Source organism: Chionomys nivalis, chromosome X, assembly GCF_950005125.1.
Source record: "Chionomys nivalis chromosome X, mChiNiv1.1, whole genome shotgun sequence".
NCBI classification, from domain to species: domain Eukaryota; kingdom Metazoa; phylum Chordata; class Mammalia; order Rodentia; family Cricetidae; genus Chionomys; species Chionomys nivalis.
The window spans coordinates 48,503,004-48,526,890 of record NC_080112.1 but is presented as its reverse complement, the minus strand read 5'-3'; the positions used below and the strand labels follow the sequence as shown (position 1 = coordinate 48,526,890).

At 35.3% G+C, this 23,887-nt stretch overlaps 1 protein-coding gene across 1 annotated transcript in view; it reads left to right on the top strand.

The window, feature by feature from the left end:
• The window catches only part of Cfap47 (cilia and flagella associated protein 47), a 307,853-nt gene that overhangs the window by 2,591 nt on the left and 281,375 nt on the right, over positions 1-23,887 (top strand). Inside the window, 6 exon segments of the mRNA XM_057760135.1 lie at positions 126-241; positions 2,514-2,652; positions 4,343-4,571; positions 5,212-5,372; positions 7,435-7,562; positions 11,824-12,059. Of these exon segments, the coding sequence (XP_057616118.1) occupies positions 126-241; positions 2,514-2,652; positions 4,343-4,571; positions 5,212-5,372; positions 7,435-7,562; positions 11,824-12,059 (1,009 nt within the window).

Below are 23,887 nucleotides of genomic sequence, written 5' to 3'. Positions count from 1 at the left end.
ACTGAAATATCTTTTAAGGAGTTAAATGTATGTAAAGTATCCATGTGTGTGTGCTTCCATGGGCTTAACTATGAAGGTGTTCTTATTGTTACACATAATTCTGTGCTTCTTTTCTTCTCTCTTAGGCTGATTCCAACCTGTCACCTGGAAATTGTGCCGGTAGTTGATTTTGGCATATTAGTTGCCAATAGTAAAGTGCACTGTAAAGAGATTAGTATTATTAATCGTGGCAAAGCTCCAGGTACGTGTTCTGTGTCATATAAGCTTACAAATTTAGAAGAGTTGCTATTATTTTAAATTGCATCTAGTATAATAGATTTTTCCAGTCATCAAGAAACAATGTCTATCATGTAAAATATTTGAGAACCAAAGACCCTTAAGTGTTGTGACAACAAAGGATAGCTATGTAATCATTTAAGAAAAATGAACCTGCCTCTTATAATCCATATTAACATAGCTTGCTGGTTATGTGACTGGTCATCTTTCTGAACATGGGAGGCAGGTTGGTGTTATAGAAGTGACATAGGCTAATCCAGAGACTGAACTAGACCTCAGTGTCTTACTTACTAGCTATATCATATTGGACAATTATCTTTAATGAAATTGAACTTTAGATGGTTAATTAGGTATTTAGCTACAATTTTGGTATGATACCTGTTTCATTGTGGACTTGAAATATTTTTTCTATTTGTCATAGTCAACTTGGCATTCAGATCATGGTCTGTAAAAGGCTTATAATAATTTATCATTGGAAGGACACTTTTTTCCAGACTTGATTATTTTTAGGAATTGTTATTGTGGCCAGGTGTTTTCATAAAAGTATATGTTGTTATGCATACTTTTTAAAATATCTTTTTTATTGTTTTTATTGAACAATATGTTTTTCTCCACTCCCCTACTTTCCTCTCCCCTCCCCTTCTACCCTCTCCCATGGTCCCCATGCTCCCAAATTTACTTAGGAGATTTTGTCTTTTTCTACTTCCCACGTACATTAGATCCATGTATGTCTCTCTTAGGGTTCTCATTGTTGTCTAGGTTCTCTGGTATTGTGAATTGTAGGCTGGTTTTTCTTTGTTTTATTTCTAAAAGCCATTTATGAGTGAGTACATATGATATTTGTATTTCTGGCTCTGGGTTACCTCACTCAATATTATGTTTTCTAGATCCATTTGCCCACAAATTTCAAAGTGTCATTACTTTTTCTCCTATGTAGTACTCCATTGTGTAAATATACCACAGTTTCTTTATCCATTCTTTGATCGAGGGGCGTTTTGGTTGCTTACACGTTCTAGCTATGAAAAACAATGCTATCAATGCACACTTTTTATTAATTGCAACAATGGAAATAATTTGTCATTCTTTTGATGTGATTGATGGTTAGCTACATTGGCTGCAAGATTGCCGTTTCTCCCAATCTAATACAAGGACTAATTCTATATAGTGACTGTTTCTTTGAGACTGCATGTCTAATATATAATGAAATAGTAAATCCAGTCCTTTTTACCTCTAGATTGTGTTTCTCTTAGCTGCCTGCTTGAACAATCGGAATTATGAAAAAGACAGTCTATCCCATTACATATTTTCTCATAAAATATACAAGAATAAAACTGATAGCTACTTCTGATTCAATTTTGTTCATTTAGCTTTCAGTGATTTGGTTCTTTCATGGGTGAATATTCATGGCTTAGGAGTATATAGAATATTAGGCTTATTTTCAGTTTGATTCTAATGTGAAGTATAGAGTCTCTTAAGGTAAATGATTGAGGTTCTTTGATTCTGAAGACTAGTAATATTTCAGAGTGATTATATATGATTGAAATTATTTTATTTTTTCTTTCCAAATTCTGTCTTAACTTATTTATTTATAACTCTCTAGTGATTATATAAATGTAATATATCCAGTCTAGATTAAAATCGCCCCAAATTATAGTTATATTACATGTGAAAACTCTAAATTCAAATGTAGATTAAATTTTAATGAGATGTTTAGTGTATTTTTTTAATGAAAAAAATGAAAGATTAATCTATAGATGTGGGCAAATATTTTTGGGAAAAAATACTGATGCTTTGAAAGAAAACTGCTTTTCTGGGGGGTAAATTTAACCATGTTTCACACTTAATTGCTTCATTTACTAATTGAAAAACTGGGGCAAATAATTTATTTTTCCTAAGCATCTATTGCATATTTATACTTTAGAGATCAAGATATCTAAGTATCTGATTTCTTATTTGTAAAATGGAATTCAGTGATTGAACATACAGCTTATAACAAGGATTGGAGAGCATGTATGTGGATATATAGTGTTCTTAGTTTAAGTACTTTCCAAAAATGAATATATAATATTTTTAGTTACTGCTGAGGGCTAAATTCTAACATGAGTTCAGATTTATTAGGTGATGCCAGTATCTGTAATCACAATAAAAGCAATTTTTTTGTTCCTCGGTGGATCATCTGTGTAATGTGTGTCTATTGTAAAGGTCTAGTTATAAACTGTGTCTCTTACTCTCCTTAGGCATGTTTAAAACAGAATACCAGGGTCAGTTACCTATTGTGATTTCTCCAAGTAGTGGTATTGTGAAGGCTAAGTCATCAAAGGTCATCAAAGTGGATTTCTGTGCAGACCAGTCCCAGATTGTAAATGAAGTGGCAAGGTAAATATAGAGTATCTTTTTGGACAAATGTTTATATAGAACTCAATTTTTTTTCCTTCTTTCAGATTGATTGCTTGTTTGCCAACCCCCTTTCTTTCATTCATTTATGTAGCTATTCCTACATATCAGGACATACAAGTGTTAGATAGTGCTCAGCAATGGAAAGCAAGTGCAGAAATGACATGTAGATACACCGAACAGCAGCTCCTAGTTTCAGTTGTATGGATCTGAGGAAATGGTCTGAGGATTCCACTAATAAATTGGTAGTTGAACCACACACTAATCATTAAATAGGATCTGGTTAGTGAATGGAAATGATATGATTGGTGTATGTGTGTGTGTGTAGAGGCAAAATGAATGTTGATGATAGATTGGCTTACATAAGTTATTTCAGGAAGAGAAAGTGACAATTTGAAACTTTAGAGATAACTGTATTTCCTATTAAAGAATCAGAGGCAATATAGAGTTGAAGAAGTAGAAGGGAGTGATGTGAGGTGAGACTAAAACAAAGGAATGGCACAAGATCCAGTAAAGGGTCTATGGGACAGCAATTTTTTCATGAGGTTTGCTTTAGTGCATTTATAGATGTGATGTGCATTTAATAATGTGTGTGAGCTACTAAATTACACCTGAAATGTATTTCTTATTGAAGGTTACGATTGTGGTTTTTGAGATACAGTTGTGACCCTGAAAATTAATCTGAGGATCAGTTTGCAATTTAGAAAGTCACAGTAACAGCAGTGCATGAAACAAATCAGACAGCACAAAAGAAATATGACAATCTAACTTGATATTATAAAAGCAAAGTCAAAAAGAAATAGGAAAAGGCAGAGCTAGGGCCTAAATTTGGAGAATTGAGAGACGTGCACAGATTTAAGATATATTAATACAAGCCTGTTTAATTCATTTGATGAGTTAATGAACAAAAGAAAGTGGAAGAAAGTTCATATGTGGCATGGGAGGAGTGATTTCATTGTTAGAGTCATTGTTGAGTCTCTGGCTATGAATTACATGTTCTAAGTCCCAGAAAGCAGCTTTGTCTTGATTAGTTGGGTACAGGGTATTAGGAATATATGTGGTATCTAAAACATAGGAATCCTGAGAATTTCACTGAAGAGTGGAATATGGACTAATAAGAGAGAAGAAACAAATAATTTGCAGAGGATCTGTGTCTTAGAATGAAAAGTTAGAGCATGCATGATTGAGTTGGAATGAAAACCAAGGGAAGTGTGTGATGGCCATGAATCTAAGGAAGGACAGGTATGTTGAGATATGGTATAGATAAAACCCCACAATTATAGAAAAATGTAAGTAAGTGTTTTGATGATAGCCAGTTATTTGTGGTATCTGTTGGGGTTAAGTTGAAAGGATTGTATTCATGCCAGAAAGAAAGAAACATGTGCCAGATGTGCTAAATGAGAACTGAAATTAGTTTGAAATTTTTTCTGAGGTATGTTTGATTTAGGGAACTGTGGTATTGGAATGTAGATGATGGCTTGGGCCTCGGTTCCAATTTATAGATGTAGGTACACAAAATGATGTGATAATCTCTAATAGTAAATGAAAGCAACTAATCTTAATCTGCTAATTTAGTTATGATGTCATTTTAAAAAACTTTATTCAAATAATTAGAAGAATATATATATGAATATTTAATAAAAATACTTACACTTATTTTATTATGTTATAGAGTGAGTTTGCAAGGTCGTCCTGATACACTCTTGAACATCAAAGTTCATGTGGTTGAGCAAATAATCGAATTGCTTAACATGAATAGTGACAGGAAATTGGAATGCATACGGTTTGGTTCTGTTTTCTTTGGAACATCAAAACTTGAGCATGCACTTCTGTTTAACAATAGCCCTGAAACTGTAAACTGGGTGGCAATAATGCAAGATGACTGTGTTGGAGAAGAACTGGTAAGTAAATTGAGCGAAAGTGGTGTATCATGTCTGCATTAAACCAGACGAATGCTCCCTGCAACTTAGTAACTTACTCTGAAGATTTCTACTCTCCTCAAATTTTGAAATGTATCATGTCCTTTGTCAAGTTTAGGTATATGTTACTGTAGAGACAAATGTAGTGGGGGCTGTGGGCCTCTTCCCACAGCCCGGCTCATGGCTGCCTGGCTAGCTTATGCCCCAAAATAATGACACACAAACTGTATTCTTTTAAACACTGCTTGGCCCATTTCTATTCATGTGTGTAGCACCCCAAGGTGTGCTTACCGGGAAGATTCTAGCCTACGTCCATCCTGGGTCAGAGCTTCATCGCATCTGCTCTGGAGCACATGGGCATGGCGTCTCTCTCTGAGAGGAGCTGCCCTGCATCTGAGCTCACTTCCTCTTCCTCCCAGCATTCTATTCTGTTTACTCCACCCACCTAAAGGCTGGCCAATCAAATGGGCCAAGGCAGTTTCTTTATTAGCCAATGACCTTCTTCCATCAGACAAACACTCTTCACTTTCTAGGTTCTAAAATTACAATAATTATATTAACTCTTTCAAAATGTTATTTCCTTTTTCCCTAATATGCTTTTATGTCTTATTTTATGTTACAGGGAGCAAATATTCATCAAAGGACAGATATTGCCTTAAATAATCTCCCCTACTTAAACAAAATAAAGAAAATAGATATGACTGATTTTATGACCTGTGTTCCCAATGAAGGGACTTTACTCCCCTATCAAAAGATTGTAATTACGTTTTGCTTCAGCCCAAAGTAAGGAAAAGTGAATTTATTTGTAATGCCAATTATTAATGAAAATTAGTTATGATATACTAACCAGACTTATTTAATGTCATAGTAAAGCATGTGGGAAAGCAAAAATCATATTTTTCTTACATTTCTAAATATTTCTAACATGTTTAAGATTTCCAATATTCATAAATATGACATATGATATTTTTTTAATTAAAAAAAGTCCTAGATCTATAGGAAATGGGTGGAGGAGGTAAAATTTTCGGTTGTTTTGGATTCCATAAGTTGATTTGTGCAGTCCAGAACTTGCTGCAGAAATAGTGAGAGAGATGCCTGTAGTGTTTTATAGATGACACCAAATAGGAAGTGATGCTCTTACTTGAACAGAATCTTTTCTGACTGAATACTATCAATGTTAAAACAACATTACCTACTTCCATTAACCCACAGAATTTAATGAAACACATGCAGCATATATTTTCAAAGCTTTTTGTACTTGCTTTTGTTATCTAGGCTGAAAATACTTTTGAAAATGTTGAATATATGGTAAACAATTCAATATTATCTTTGTCTGTTTCTCAACTGTAAGAATTTACCTTTATGAGATGGTCATGTTTAGAGTACTTCCATTACAGCATTGTCACTTAGTGATACATGCTTTTTGTAGGCTGAGTGTTTTAAGAGAATATGATGGTTAGTTTTAATTGTCAACTTGATAGAATGACCTGAGAATCTCAATCAGTGATTGATGATCTGCATTAGGTTGGCCTACGGTCATGTATATAGAAGACTGCCTTAATTGATGAGGGAAAACCTGCTATTTTCTGTTTTGGGATCTTATGCTCTATAAAACTAAAAAAAACCTTTCTGAGTACTAGACATACATTTATTTCTCTCTTCTCTGTATTGTGACTATGAGGTGACTACATTTACATTTTAAAATGCTTTACATTGTTGCCTTGATTTTCTTGCTATGATGGAATTTGACCTGAAATTGTGAACTAAATTAAACCTTTCTCTTCTTCATTGCTTTATCAAGTCAACAGAAATGAAACTACGGCATAAAAACTAATCGTTAATTGCCCCACTCATATAATCAAGAATTATCTTAATGATACTTTTGTATAAGAAGTGTTTTTGGAAAATCTATAAAATTATGTTCAACAATACAAGATTATGTTATTTTATGTGTCCCCATTGTATTATATATGATTGTATTGGTAGTTGTTGTGAGCCAACTGATGTGGGTGCTGGGAACCAAGCCTGAGTTCTCCTAACTCTAGCGCCATCTCTTCAGCCTTCTCCACCCCTACATGCTTTGAAAGAAATCCAATATTGTTTCCTATGACAGCGTTTTAACTTTGGGAGTCTAGCATGGGCATTTAGGTGTGAATATTTGAAGTCTTAGTTAAATTTGTTTTTTAACACACTATATGTGCTCCCCTTTAATATTGCACACCTACTTTTTGTGTATTTGAGTATCTACTGGCAGAAGAGCTAATCTGTAAGTAAGCTAGATAAATATAATCAGAGACCTGGCCTATGGTGTAACCTATCTATACGTTTGTTCCCATTTCTCCCTTTTGGTTCCATCCTTCTATTACATTTCTCTAAGAAGATCTGACTCATATCAAATTATGTTCTCTAATTACTTGTCCACTATGAGGAACTTGATTGGTGATAAATGTGAATTTAGTTCATGATAGTAGATAAATATGTAACAGAATTTGCTACTAAGGGAAATATGGATTACTATAGAGACTGCTTAGAGTCCTTTGCTAATAGTGAATTCTATCTGGCAAAAAAATACAATATAAACATTGTGGCATGTCATGTAGGTTCTGGCATATTGGGACACTGAAGTTAGTCTTGTCTTAAAAATATAAGTATTAATTCAGTTACTTTCTTGAGCTTTATGCTCTGAGGTCTTTGTTGTTATTAAATTTGGAAAATAGGTAATAGATGTGTTTTTATTCCTTTTCATCTGCCTACATAGATTTAAGAATTAGGTTGATTATTTTTGTTGACAAGTGACAAAAACATGTAACCTATGCTTTAAAACAACTAATTATGATATTTACAGGCTAGTAGTTGATATTAAAAAGGATGTTGGGCCTTCACATAGGCAAGACTATGCCCTCTTTGTGAGATTTGATTCTGTGGGAAGTAAAGATGGATTTTTAAGAGATGATAACTCTAACACCATGAAAAGTAAGTATGAAATGAGCAAGACCATTAAATATGTAGTAGTTAAAATTTATTAAGAGAAAAAATAGCACATGTGAGAGAATAGGAAGGAGTTTGACCGGAGAAAATGGGAGGTAAATTGGATAAAAGCTCATTATATGCATGTGTGACATTTTCAAACAATAAAATAGAATAATGAGCATCAGTGCTACAGGAAAAATATAAATGCTTATTTTTTACGTTGAACAAAAATCTATACACTTTCATGGCTTTAATATATCATCTGTGGCATGTGAAGACAACCATGGAACCTTTTACATGACTTTAGATAAACATTATGATCTCGGAATTTGAGAAATTAAAACCGGATATTTTTAATTTTTAGATATGGCAAGGTTTATTCGTAGGATTTGACGTAAAACAAATGGGCCATTTTGTTTTGATCAGACCTTTACTTCTAGAATGCTGCCTATAGTAACATTGAAGAACAAGATTGAGATCTACTAAGCAGGGTAATACTGTCTTTGGATACATACCATGAGTATGTGAAAGGCATGTATTTTCTATGCCACATATTAAGAGGCGTTAAATTTTTTACAATTTCAAGTAGTTTTGTGTTGATTGGAGCAAAGCAAAAATGTAATAGTACTTGAGTCACTTTTAATAAGCTAGATCAAAGATGAATGAAGTGGGAGGTTGCAAATCAAATTCTGAAAAAATGAGCTGTGCCCAGGAGATGTAAATCCTTCCTGTTAACTTAGCAAAGCCAAGAGTTTGGAAGATTTGCAGGCCAGTATGAATATATACTGTCACTATGTTTAATTAAGCTGTTAATCTTGCTCAGTATGGCAGAAATGTCTTGCTGATATTACTGATGTCATGCCTTGTTATATTGAACTATATTTACCAATCAGAGAACATTTGCTTCAAGTTTTCTGGTTAATGCTGCTTTTTTTCTTATTTTACCCCATTTATTGAGCACAGATACTTTTTTTTTATAGTTTTTCTGAGTATAGTTTCTCATCCCCTTCTATCTCCCAGTTCCTCCTTAACCTCCCTTTCCTCTGAATCCATTCCCTTTCTGTATCTCATGTCAAAAGAACAGGCTTCTGGAAGATAACAACTAAACACAACAAAATAAAAGATATTACGACAAAGCAAAAACTATCACATCAGAGTTGGACACAGCAATCCAAAAGGACAAAGAGAGTTCCAAGAAGACTAAGAGCCAGAGACTCATTAGTTCTCACACTCAGGAGTCCCATAAAAATATTAAGCTAATACCTATAATATACTACATGTGTAATATAAAATATATTACACACACACACACACAGGAGCTGCTGTAGTCCTTTAAAAACCCTATGCTTGCTTTTTTAGAGTTTGTGAGTTCATGTGTCCCTTGCTTAGTTGTTTTTTCTATTCTATACCCATTATTCTCATTTTTGTTTTTTTTCAGTGTCCCAGATTTCTTGGATATTTTGTGTTAGGAATTTTTTAGATTAAGATTTTATTTAATTGGTGTGTCCATTTTGTTTATATTATATTTTAAATGTCTGAGATGCTCTCTTCCATCTCTAGTATTCTGTTGGTGAAGTTTACCTCTGTAGTTCCTGTTCAAATTCCTAAATTTTTCATTTCCAGAATTCCTTCATTGGGCTTTCTTTATTGCTTCTCTTCATTTTCAGCTCTTGAACAGTTTAGCTGATTGGCCAAACTTGGTTGGGGGACATCTTGGACTCATGCTTAGATCATTCTTTATAATGGGGGATTGTTCCATGTCTAAAGTAGGGACACATTTCGGCCCCTTCATAACTGAAGTGAGTTGGAAGAAGAAATGTTGGAAGAGAGAATCTTTGTGATTCCTTGGGGATGGTGTCAGTTAAGAAAGGGAGACCACAGTGTCTTTCCTGCTAAGAAGCTAGGGATTAGCCGTGGGTAGGGGTTGGGAGGGAGAAATTGGATCTCAGGAGCAGTGGAGACATGTGGGTCTGCATTAAGCTTATGTGTTGCCCTGTGAGGAGCAGCCTTTGGGATAGCAGGGGATAGGTGTCTGCTCTGGTTGTGGTCTAGGACAAAACAACAAGTGGATAGGAAGGTTACACGGGAACATCTATGGGAGCCACAGGAGATGTGGGCAGGGGAAAGGAAAGGCTGCCATGGGGTTTTCTGCTGCAGAACTTGGGATGAGACTAGGGGATTGAATCTGGGAGAACAGGAAAAGAAGAGAAGGTCTGTTTACATCCTACCTGGTTTTCTCGCATGCCCTGTTGGTTAGCAGGGGTGTCTGCTGGAGTTGGGGGCTGGGAAAAAGGTACAGGTGGGAGGGAGGGGCAGGTTGAAAGGAGATCTGTGGAATCCGCAGGAGGTGGGAACAGAGGGGCAGGCTAAGCTGCAAAGGGTGTTCTGCTGCAGAGATGGGGATTGGATCGGGGGAACAGAGAACAATAAAGCTTCTAATAGAGATGGATATTCTACATTCATCTTACAGCTTATTTATAGGCTACAACTGATCAATGAGAACTCTAGTAACAAAAACATAACTCTATTCTATGGTTCTTGTTACAGTTCTTTTCATAAAACTGTTCTATTGTCCAAGTAGAGAGTAAGTCTGTTGTGGATCGAAGACCCCAAGGACTATTACAGAAAACCAGAGTCCAAATTGGGAGTCTTTATTAAACTAACTGGAGATTATCTGGAGAGCAACAGTGCTCACACAGCAGCCCTGCCTGTTTTAAGGGCAAAAACTACATCCTGGTTGGCAGTTGCAGGGGGAAGTAAAGCAAGCAAGCTGTTTATAAGATACAAAAGTTGTCAGTTAGCTGGGGCATCTTGACCTCAAGTCCCTGGGACATGGTTAGGTAATTTTCTAAGGGACATTCCCAGAGGAGGGGCTGTAAGCAGGGAATATGCTTTGAGTCAAGACCTTAGATGACTACAGAAGAGACAACAAGAGGAATCTTGACTCTGTCACACAATCCATAGTTCTGTCTAATACCTAATATCCCCAACCCTAAATTATATATATTTAATAATTATTCATTTTCGTGTATATATAACCTTTGACCTATTTCCCATAATGATTGAAGAGAAAAAACTGATCTCTTTAACTTTCATATTACTCACCCTAGTGGATTATGATGTTTTGGTATTTGCTAAATTCTGTAATTTATTCTAAAAATATCCATGCTAAACACATTTGATTCAAGTCTCCTCCTTTCTTTCCTCTTTCCTTTTTACATAAAGGATTTAAATACATTGAATGATCTACTAGATATGTCCACTAGATTATCTACTAGACACAGGCTCATGCTAAAGTTTTTTATTCTGCCCAGAACCATTGCCTAGAGATGATGCTGCCTACAGTGAACTGGATCATTCTGCGTCAAGAAATCATGAAGAGAAAACCCACATAAATGCCCACAAGCCAATCTAATCTAGACAGTTCTTTGGATGATCCTAGGCTGTTCCAAGTTGACAGAGCTAACTAGAAATATTTCAAAAGAATTAATAATTTTTTATAAGTAGCTTTATGCTTCAGTCTTTATTAATCTCCAGAAATGGCAAGTTTATCCTTTCAGTTGCTCACACACACACTAAATTATACATGAACAAACAAATAAAACATAGGAAAAAAGCCCTTAGTGTCATAATTTAGCATCTGTTGATTTTCCTGTCCTCTATCCAGTAAATGGGCAAAGATTATTTACTCTGCACTCAAGAATATATCTATAACCTTGACTGTTTCTGACCATCCTTTTACAGTTCTCCTAAAACAGCCATATGTGTTTCCTTATGGCTTTTTGAATGTGAGAAGCAAGTTCCTACTTTAGAGCGCTTGAATTTGCTCTTTCTACTTGGAACACACTTTTTATGGATGTTTCATTTCCTTGAAATGTTTGCCCAAATGTTGCAGTATAAATTAAAATGGCTTATTTGAATATCTCTACCTAAAACAGTCTCCCCAAGACTTTGTATTATGTCTCACTCTTTGTCTTTACATATAGCTTCTAGCCTTTGTGAGTGTTAAAAATGTAGTTACTGTCAGCCTTATGTTTCCAGAATGTAAATCCATCAGAGCAGCTTTTTCTTTATTCACAGCTGTGTCCTCAAGTCTCAAAATTATGTGTAGCATAAAGAAGGCAGGCAATGGTTTCGCAGAAGATCGAATGAGCTCCTTATTTCCCATCATATTTTTTAAGTGTTGCTATGTGAAGTAAGCTAATGTATTTTTGGTTCTCCAAACACTCCTCACTTTGTTCAGTAAGTTTTATTGCTTTTTCAGGTAATCGACTTCAAAAAGTAGAGTTAGCTTTGACGGGCTCTGGACTTCCTGTCATCTTACAGTTTGATCCAGGAAAATCACTTACTTTTGCACCTTGTTTCATGGGTGAACATTCGGATATTCTATGCATTGTAAAAAATCAATCCATATCACTTCCTGTGATGTACCATTTTCAAAAAACTGCACACTTTAAAATGGATCCTGAAAGGGGCAAAATTGATGAAGGATGTATTCAGGTAAGTTAGCTTATTCTTTGCCTTCCTTCCATAGCACTTCAGCTATTTTTGTTTCAGAGTAATTTACAGAGGAGAAAGGACCACATTTGATCTACTAGTGTTTATGAAGTATGTCTCTTATGTGACCTAGAATTAGTTATACATCCAGTCATATAGAATCCGTAATTCTTTGTTAAGGGTCTGCATTGTTCCAGTAAAAGCATGTAATGTTCAGGTGCACTATGAAATGCAGTTGTTGCTTCTAAAACAGTTTTATTTTATTAAGGAATTTTAAGACATACAGAAACAGGTATGACTTAAGATTGTAGAGTGTTAAACAGGGTCTGTAATGTAGTGCCATCCAAACTCAAAGAACAAGTGTTTTATTTCCATTCGGGAAGATTTTTCTGGAGAATCACATGAGCAATATCTTGCAGATTTAGTTAAAGTTTGAAATTTCAAACAGGTAATAGTTGGCTAGTTTGCAGTTTCTTATGTTGGGGGAAAACAAACAAATAAAAAACAAATATTAAGACATTCTTGTTGGAACCAGCACCCCCCCCCATGATTCAGGAGCTATTTTAATTATGGCTGGCCACTCTTGCCAACTCTTTTCTAGGCACTGTAAAACAGAACTTCTTTTTTTTTTCTTAATCATGCCAAAGTTTAATTATAGCAATATAAGTATAATTAGCACCCTTGTAATAAATTACTAATTTACGTGATGAATTGTCTTGAAAACAGAACTTCTTAAGCATTTTTTTTGTCTGAGCTGATTAAAGTATGTATACAAATTTAATATTTTTATGCTGAAAATGATGGCAGAAGAATATTGAAAGTATTCAGTGTCTATAATAACATAGAAAAATTTGTGGGTACAGTAAAAAAAAGTGTATCTTAAAATGTACAATGGTTTCAAATCTGAGCCCATGTATTTCAGGCACTATCCATTGTTGTTATGTTATATGATGCACACACAATGCAGTGTGAATTTTGTACATTCAGAAGCATGACTGTGGTGACCATTTGTGCTGCAACAGACTTGTGTTGCAAGTGAAACCTCAGCTCAATTACACATTTAACTTTCACTTAATTTTTATTCATTGCATATTCAAAAGCTTTTTATTGTTGGCAAATTTTTGTGTCCCACACCACATTTCATTTTAGGACCCCATATATGTTTGTGACTTAAGTCAGCTCTTGGAAATCTATGGTCTGTTGGACAGTTCTGTTTTGATTCTTGATTCTTCCCTGTTTGAGCAATTATACTGATGTTATAAACATTTCTGGGTGATTTTATATGGATATATACTTAAGACTCTCAAAATATTTCATATAGAGGAATCGTTAAATCTTGAAAATGCTGTGTTTAACATTTGGACCTGTTCCCAGTAGTGTAGTGATATTTTGCTTGTGTTTTTTAACAAATAAAGCTTGCTTGAAGATCAGAGTGTAGAGTTAAGCCACTAGATACCAGGGAGTGGTGGCTCACACTTTTTATACCAAGGCTTGGGAGACAGAGGCAGAGGGATTTCTGTTATTTCAAGGCCACCCTGGGCTACCTGAGATTGAATCTGTCTAAAAGAGAACCAGAACTCACAGAAAGGTGATCCCAGCACTTGGGATCCTATGCCTTTAATCTCAGCACTAGGGAGGTGAAGATAGGAGTGATATGGCTGGGCATAGAGAACAATATAAGGCAGAAGGAGACAGGAGCTCAGTGTAGTCTGAGGTTTGGGTGGAGGCAGATGCAGTCTGGACAGGATCATCCCTTTGGTCTGAGCATTGGTAGAGGTAAGAGAACTTTCTAGTGGCTGGCCGTTCTGCTTTTCTGATATACATTAACCTTATATCTGATTCTGGGTTTTTATTAAGGCCAACTAAAATTCATGCTACAGTGTTTGTCAAAGTGATTGCATAAGTTTGTATTTCTTCCAGCAGTGACTTAACAGTCCAATTCCTTTATGCCCCTTCCCCCACTTGACAATATCCTTTTTTTCATTACAATTATCTTATTGGGTGCAAAATGGTGTGCCAGTATGGTTTTAGTTCTCATCTTCCCAATAACATGATGATAGCTATATTCACCTATTTTCTTTAGAGGAATAATTGCTTAAATCGACAGCAAGGTGAACGGTGCCTTATTAGAAATGTCTCTATTTGAATCTCTCAAATTTGTGTTATGATGTTCTATGAAAAGGAGAATTAAGGTGTCAGTTACAGTTAAGATTGAAAACCAGCTTGTTGACTGAGTGTTCCCAATAGATCACAAGAATCCTTAGAAGTATACAAAGAAACACCAATGTTAAAGTGATGTGAAAAGATAAAGAAGCCAGTGTCGTTTGATGGCTTCAGAAATGGAAATGGTGGGGATGTAAGTCCACTGAGATGGTTTCTGTCACCTGGAAGTAGTGAAAAAAGAATAAAATAAAACCCATACTCTGCAGTAGATCTTTCAGTATATAAGCACAGATCAAATGACTCAGATTTCATTTCATTAAAACTGTGGAAGACTCACAAGTATAAAATAAGAAATTTGAGGTTAACCCTTGATTTTTTTAAAAATTATTTTTCACAGCTAAAAGCATATTATTATATTACCCTTTGACATTTTTATTTTATTTATTCCATGTAATTTTTTGATTTTTAAACTTTTATTCTTTATAAAGTTCATAAATGTGTAAAATGCATCTTGATTATTTTCTACCTCTTTCTTCCTCCATCCAACATTCTCTGCCTTCCCCATTTGTAGAGTCAAATCCTCACAGCTGTCTGTCTGTCTTTCTCATCTGTGGATGAACACTCACAATCTGTTATTCTCGGAACCTCGAACACCTCATCTCTGCATTAACTGCTGTATACTTTAATGAGAAGCTTCTCTGACCAAGCATGAGAGCAGTACAAACATGTGAATATAAGCATAAATATTCAAAATACAGTTTACAGCATGACCACTTAGCAGAACATTAAAAGTTTCTCCTTTACTTTTATTGATATGGCTTTACTCATATTTATAGTACTAGACATGAGTTCTTGAATACTTATCTCTGTTGTTGAAATGCAAGTTCTTCATATGTTCTGGATACAAGACTCAATCAGATAAATAAATTAAAAATATCTTTTCCATTTTGTGGGTCTTTTATTTTCATGATGATAATGTCCTTTGCAACGAAACATTTTAGTAGTCATATTCACCCAAGGCCTTCAAATTTATTAAAGAGTATTTTGACATATTTGGAATCTTGAAAATAGATATGATTCTAAAATTACCTTGTCAGTTTCTACCAAAAAATAGTAGCTGTTATTTTGATAGCATCTGTGTTGGTGTTCTAAATCTTTTTGGGAAGTATTGCCATTCCACAATATTAGTTTTGCAGTTGATGGAGGACAGATACTTATTCATGTGTGTTTTAATTTCTTTCAGTGGTGTTTATACTATCCAGTGTATCAATTTTCTGATTCCTATTAGACAAGAAATATATAATCTTACAGTACTGGTGATCAAATACAGTGTATTTTGTATGATTGGCAATTGCTTTACCAATTGCTGTACTCAAACCCTTGTTTTTTTGTAAAAAAAATATTAAGTGCCTTTGTCTTTTTAATAAGAAAATGAAGTTATATTTTAAATTTCATGTGTGTGTATGTATATATTATATAAATTCCCTGAATGCTATCACATTTTAAAATAGATTCTTTTGTATACAAGATCATGTCTCTGAGAATAGATTTATTTTATGATTTCTTTTACAATTCAGATTTATGATGTTTTTCTTATTTAATATTTCTACCTAGAAATAGCAAAAGAGACTATTTTATCTTGTGCTTGTACTAAAAGGAAGACATGTAATATTCCATCAGATGAGTAAGAGGTTAGCCATAGGTTGTTCATGTACTGCCATTCTATTTTGGAAGTAACTTTTTCTTTATGAAAATGGGATGGGTTTTGTCAAACAATTTGTCTCTATTAAGTGGTAATGGGTTTCTCCTTAATTAAGATTCATTGTATTGATATTTAGATATTAAAAGGCAAAATGACTCAATAATTTGATTACTATGTTAACCCTTTCTACTATATTCAGTTAGATAATATTTTGTTGAGTATATATAAATCCTCACCACATGGGGCTTGAGGTATTTTATAGGGCAGAACAGGGAACTTTTGGGGTGGATGATTCTGTTTTTAGATCTGTTCCCCTGCAATCTCAAAAGTTGTAAATATCAATGGAGTGGAGTTGTAATTACCAACAATGGAGTACATTGACCTTCTTGTTAGGAGCTTCCTGGCCTTTAACTGCCTTCCGATGTAATCAGTATACCAATGTTCCTATCCAGAGTTTCTCAGCTCACGTGATGCTTTTAGGTTATTTATTGACCCTGTCCCACAAGTTCCATTTTCTGTCCTATAAAACTATCAAGCCCCCTGCCCTTCAATACTTAGTCTCTACTCCCACAGAAAGACTATTGCCCTTCATGGTCTGTCTAGTTAAAGGATAATGTATGCATGTTCATAAGGGGACTTGAAATGTATTTGTTTACCGTGAAATTTTTTTGGTTTTGACACTTCCCCATCCATTATTTTCAACTAACATTTCTCTTACAGGAAATACATAGACTTTTAGTTTTTATCTACTGTACATATTTGTGCTTTTTTCCTTAGCAGAATGAACATATATTTATTTAGGTAAAGTGAAAAGAATTCACAAAAGTGTCAGGGTCCACAAGGGAGAAATGTTCCAATTTGTGCCTTTTAGTCAATTAACTATCTATTCACTTATGGATAGATATTTAGGTTCGTTCCCAAACCAATCATTCCCTAGTTACTCTGTAATCAAAAGAGTGGTTAATGTATCTTCTAAACGAAGTTGTTTAGTTTTCTTTGCAGAAAAGTAATACATACACATTTGTGTATGAAATAGAAAACTACTTAGCTTTCGAAAGGAAGCCTTGCTATTTGCAACATTATGAATGAGCCTGAGTGATAGTATTCTAAAAGAAAGAAGCCAGATACAAAGATAGGCTGTGACCTCTTCAATGATCTCAATTAAATCTGAATGCAAGTTAGCAGATTTGGTCATGAAAAGTAGTATACATAACTAATTAAAGCGAAGTATAGACCTGAGAGTTCCTCAGCAAAAACATGGGGTTTTGATTAAAGGGTATAAAGTTCCAGTGAGACAGAATGAATAATTCAGGGAGATCTGTTACTATAGTATGGTGACCTAAGCTTAATATGCTGTTACCTAAAATTGCTAAGGCACTAATATTTAAATATCATTGTCATAAACAATTATGGGTAAGTTAATTAGCTTGATTTAATCATTTATATATACTGCTTAATATAAATATATGATAAAATTGGTCATGTATACTTTAAGGTGTCAGAGAAATGGTAAAAGAATCCATTTGCTTTTAATAGCTACTGATAATGTAGGGTATGCAACTAATATTTTCTTAATTTTGGTAATTCAGTGTTTTAAAATATTATCTTATTTTCAAACAGCTATTTTGGTATATTATTTGATTACCTGTTTGTTCTATTTATTGTTGATATTTAATATTTTAATTGTTTCTTTGGAGGGTGTATTCAACAATGTCACTTACCAGAGCATAGTTCAAAGTAGTACTGGCTTTATTTTAATGCTATGCAAAAACATTCATTCAATATAACTGTCCTATCTTCTATTTATGTTGTTGCAATGCAAACTATGTTTCTTTGGTAGAAGCCTATCAGTGTTCTTGAATGGCCATTGTCATATTTTCTATTCATTGATTTTTTTTATTAGTGTTTTAGGTTATCATAATGGCTTTCATCCTGGCATCTTGATGTGTATGTATGTGTGTGTGCTAATAATTTGTTCTAATTCAGTACTCTCCCCCACTGCCATCCCTCTGTTCCCTCTGAATGGCTTCTTGCCTTTTTCTCAATTTTATAAACTAAATACATAAGAAAACACTGCAAATAAAAATACAGTTCATATATGTACACACATATATACATACATATATGTGTTTGTGTATTTATATATGTATGTTTGTGTGTGTATGTATATATAGTTTCCTTTACCTCTTTTTTTTTTAATTGATCCATCTAAAATAAACTACTTGTATAACTATCCATTTTCTTTCTGTTTCAATGGAAGGATTCCCTTTAATACTTTCCTAAAGCAGCAGTACAATCTCTCCTCTGATATTTATTTGGAAAGACTGTCATTCCAATGTTAGTTTTGACTGAGAGTTTGGCTAGTTATGGAATTTTGAGTTTCTAATTTTTTTCAATAAAGCAATCTCTTTCCCATTGCCTTTTGGTCGCTAGTAGTCTTAATGATTTCAAGATTTTCTTTTTCCTTTTTTTTCTTTTTCTTTCTTTCTTTCTTTCTTTCTTTCTTTCTTTCTTTCTTTCTTTCTTTCTCTTTCTTTCTTTCTTTTTTTTTTTTTTTGAGACATCTTTTCTCAGTATAGCCCTGCTTGTCCTATAATTGCTCTGTAGACCAGGCTGGCCTCAAAGAACGGCACAGATAGCTACCTGCCTCAGCTTCCTAGTGGTGGGATTAAAGATGTGCACTGCCACTGCCTGGTAATTTTGACAGTTTGACTCTGATGTGTCTATCATTCTGATATATGATGAGTCTTGTTGAGCTTTATCGATATACAGATGAATGTTTTTCCATCACGATTTCTAAACATCTCATTTGTTATATTTTTACAAATATTCTTCACTTTCCTCTTTCAACTATTTTTTACAACCTCTTTTCTTTCATTGGTACTATGTTTATTACTGTGACCTTCTTAGATTTGATGTTGATCCGACCCACCCATGGAGGGAATGAACAAAGGACAGAGACAGACAGACAGACACACACACCCCGGGATCAGGTGTGCTATGCACTCTAATGGAGAATCAATAATAGCAGCAGCCCAGAAACTCAGGATGTTTATTTAATCATCTGAATTTAGGAGCTTAATTTATTTCTTGAGAGTGAGGAGGTAGGTTTCCGCTAATCTCAGTAGAACGTCTAAGGTGTAGCAGTATATGGCAGAGCAATTTCAGTTTCAGGTTGCAGTCATCCTATAGGAGATAGCTATGGTTGATAGTTCCTGAATATGCTAGTCAGTCATTTGTAAGCACTTGTCCTTGGAACAGGGGAAGGTTTTACTGTATCTTATTGTTCTTGACACAGTATCATGTACCTAGAGACCCTCTTTTGCCTAATTTTTAATCATCTCTCTTAGCCATTTTGGGTCTTCTCAAATATCTTGTCTTCAAGTTCATTGATTATTTCTTGTATCAGTACATATCTACTACTGAGATCTTTTTAGTGAATCTTTAAAATGCTGTACTATCTATAATATTTCTTTAATCATTTCAGTCCTTGATGTTACCCTTTTTATGAAGAATTGCTATCACACTTTCTTTTATTCTTCAGACATTTTTTCAGTTCTTTCAGCGTATTTATAATAGTTGACTTACCATAATTGTTTGGTAAGTCTAGCATTTGAATTTCCTCCAAGACATATTCTATTATGTACCTTTCTGGTGTGTTGAACACATTTTACTGTTTCTTTTGTTGTAAAATAACTTTATGGTGAAAACTTTGCATTGTAAATAGCATAGCTGTTTGAAATGCAGAAAATCAAATCACTCCAAGGTTAACAGTAGCTTTGATAATTTATATATTAGTGACTTCTAGGAAAATTCTGTATTGATAGTTTCTTTGTTGTATGTAGTCAATTACATCTCTCTCGGTTAATTTAGTATTTAGCAAATGGTTGGGCAAAGGTTACCTTAAGTTTCTTTCTTTTTTTTTCTTTATTTTTTATGGAGAAGAAAAATTTCCGCCTCCTCCCAGCCTCCCATTTCCCTCCCCCTCCTCCCACTGCTCTCCCCCTTCCCCCCCTCCTTTCCCCCTCCCTCTCCAGTCCAAAGAGCAGTCAGGGTTCCCTACCCTGTGGAAAGTCCAATGTCCTCACCCCTCCATCTAGGTCTAGGAAGGTGAGCATCCACACTGGCTAGGCTCCCACAAAGCCAGAACATGAAGTAGGATCAAAACCCAGTGCCATTGTCCTTGGCTTCTCATCAGCCCTCATTGTCCGCCATGTTCAGAGAGTCCGGTTTTATCCCATGCTTTTTCAGTTCCAGTCCAGTTGGCCTTGGTGAGCTCCCAATAGATCAGTCCCTCTGTCTCAGTGGGTGGGTGCACCCCTCGCGGTCCTGACTTCCTTGCTCATGTTCTCCCTCCTTCTGCTCCTCATTGGGATCTTGGGAGCTCATTCTGGTACTCCAATGTGGGTCTGTGTCTCTATCTCCATCCATCACCAGATGAAGGTTCTATGGTGATATGCAAGATATTCATCAGTATGGCTATAGGATAGAGCTATTTCATGTTCCCTATCCTCAGCTGCCCAAGGAACTAACTGGGGACATCCCCCTGGGCACCTGGGAGCCCCTCTAGGTTCAAGTCTCTTGCCAAACCTAAGATGGCTCCCTTAATTAAGATGTATGCTTCCCTGCTCCCATATCCATGCTTCCTTTATCCCTACCATCCCAATTCCCCAAGTTCCCCCCATTCTCCCCTTCTCACTTTTCTCTCCCCATCTCCCCTTACCCCTATCCCACACCACCCCCAAGATCCCAATTTTTTGCCCGGCAATCTTGTCTACTTCCCATATTCAGGAGAATAACTATATGTTTTTCTTTGGGTTCACCTTCTTCTTAAGGATCACAAATTATAGAGTCAATGTCCTTTATTTATGGCTATAAACCAATTATGAGTGAGAACATCCCATATTCATCTTTTTGGGTCAGGGTTACCTCACTCAGGATAGTGTTTTCTGCTTCCCTCAATTTGCATGCAAAATTCAAGAAGTCATTGTTTTTTACCGCTGAGTAGTACTCTAATGTGTATATATTCCACACTTTCTTCAACCATTCTTCCATTGAAGGGCATCTAGGTTGTTTCCAGGTTCTGGCTATTACAAATAATGCTGCTATGAACATAGTTGAACAAATGCTTTTGTAATATGACAGGGCATCTCTTGGGTATATTCCCAAGAATGGTATTTCTGGGTCCTGGGGTAGGTTGATCCCGAATTTCCTGAGAAACCGCCACACTGATTTCCAAAGTGGTTGGACAAGTTTGCATTCCCATCAGCAATGGATGAGTGTACCCCTTCCTCCACAAACTCTCCAGCAAAGGCTATCATTGGTGTTTTTGATTTTAGCCATTCTGACAGGTGTAAGATGGTATCTCAAAGTTGTTTTAATTTGCATTTCCTTGATTGCTAAGGAGGTTGAGCATGACCTTAAGTGTCTTTTGACCATTTGAACTTCTTCTGTTGAGAATTCTCTGTTCAGTTCAGTGCCCCATATTTTAATTGGGTTAATTAGCATTTTAAAGTCTAGTTTCTTGAGTTCTTTATATATTTTGGAGATCAGACCTTTATCTGTTGCGGGGTTGGTGAAAATCTTCTCCCAGTCAGTGGGTTGCCTTTTTGTCTTAGTGACATTTTCCTTTGCTTTACAGAAGCTTCTCATTTTCAGTAGGTCCTATTTATTCAATGTTGCCCTTTATGTCTGTGCTGCTGGGGTTATAGATAGAAAGCGATCTTCTGTGCCCATATGTTGTAGGGTACTTCCCACTTTCTTTTCTATCAAGTTCAGTGTGTTCAGGTTGATATTGAGGTCTTTGATCCATTTGGACTTGAGTTTTGTGCATGGTGATAGATATGGGTCTATTTTCATTCTTCTACTGGTTAACATCCAATGTGCCAGCACCATTTGTTAAAGATACTTTCTTTCTTCCATTGTATACTTTTCACTCCTTTATCGAAATGAGGTGTTCATATGTTTGTGGGTTAAAATGCGGGTCTTCTATATGATTCCATTGATCGACGTATCTGTTTTTATGGCAATACCACGCTGTTTTCATTACTGTAGCTCTGTAATAGAGTTTGAAGTCAGGGATGGTAATGCCTCCAGAAGTTCCTTTATTGTATAAGATTGTTTTGGCTATCCTGGGTTTTTGTTTTTCCATATAAAGTTAATTATTATCCTCTAAAGATCTGTGAAGAATTTTGATGGGGATTGCATTGAATCTATAAATTGCCTTTGGTGGAATTGCCATTTTTACTATGTTGATCCTCCCAATCTAAGAGCCAGGGAGAACCTTCCATTTTCTGGTATCCTCTTCCATTTCTTTCTTCAATGCCTTAAAGTTCTTGTCAAATAGATCTTTCACTTCGTTGGTTAGAATTACCCCAAGATATTTTATGCTATTTGTGGCTATCGTGAAAGGTGATGCTTCTCTGATTTCCCTCTCTGCTTCCATATCCTTTGTGTATAAGAGGGCGACTGATTTTTTGGAGTTGATCTTGTATCCTGCCACATTACTAAAGGTGTTTATCAGCTGTAGGAGTTCTTTGCTGGAGTTTTTGGGGTCACTTATGTACACAATCATATCATCTACAAATAAAGAAAGTTTAACTTCTTCCTTTCCAATTCGAATCCCTTTGATGCCCTTATGTTGTCTTATTGCTATTGCTAGAACTTCAAGCACTATTTTGAAGAGGTATGCAGAGACTGGACAGCCTTGTCGTGTTCCTGATTTTAGTGGGATGGCTTTGAGTTTTTCCTTGCTTAATTTGATGTTGGCTGTCGGTTTGCTGTAAATAGCTTTAATTATATTTAGGTATGACCCTTGTATCCCTAATCTCTCTAAGACTTTTATCAAAAAGGGATGTTGAATTTTGTCAAATGCTTTTTCAGCATCTAATGAAACGATCATATGGTTTTTTCTTTCAATTTATTTATGTGATGGATTACATTGATAGATTTGCAGATGTTGAACCAGGCCTGCATCTCTGGGATGAAGCCTACTTGATCATAATGGATAATTTTTCTAATTTGTTCTTGAATTCAGTTTGCCAGTATTTTATTGAGGATTTTCGTGTCAATGTTCATGAGTGAGATTGGCCTGTAGTTCTCTTTCTTGGTTGAGTCTTTGTGTGGTTTTGGTATCAGAGTAAATATAGCTTCATAAAAGGAATTTGGCAATGATCCTTTTGTTTCTATATTGTGAAATACATTAAGGAGTATAGGTATTAGGTCTTCTTGGAAGTTCTAGTAGAATTCCGCATTGAAACCATCTGGTCCTGGGCTTTTTTTGATAGGGAGGTTTTTGATAACAGCTTCTAATTCTTCGCGACTAACAGGTCTATTTAGATTGTTCACCTGGTCCTGGTTTAACTTTGGTATATGGTATTTATCTAAAAAAGTGTCCATTTCTTTAACATTTTCCAGTTTTGTGGTATACAGGCTTTTGTAGTAAGATCTAATGATTCTCTGAATTTCCTCTGTGTCTGTGGTTATGCCCCCCTTTTCATTTCTGATCTTATTAATTTGCAAATTCTCTCTCTGTCATTGATTAGTTTGGATAGGGGTTTATCAATCTTGTTGATTTTCTCCAGGAACCAGCTTTTTGTTTCAATGATTCTTTGGATTGTTTTCTGTGTTTCTATTTTGTTATTTTCAGCCCTCAGTTTGATTATTTCCAGTCTTCTACTCCTCCTATGTGTGTCTGCTTTTTTTTCTAGAGCTTTCAGGTGGGCTGTTAAGTCTCCAACGTGTGCTTTTTCTATTTTCTTTAAGTGGGCACTTAGTGCTATGAACTTTCCTCTCAGGACTGCTTTCATAGTGTCCCATAGGTTTGAGTATGTTGTTTCTTTATTTTCATTGAATTCAAGGAAGACTTTAATTTCTTTCTTTATTTCTTCCTTGATCCAGGTGTGGTTCAGTAGTTGACTGTTCAGTTTCCATGAGTTTGTAGGCTTTCTGGGGGTAGCATTGTTGT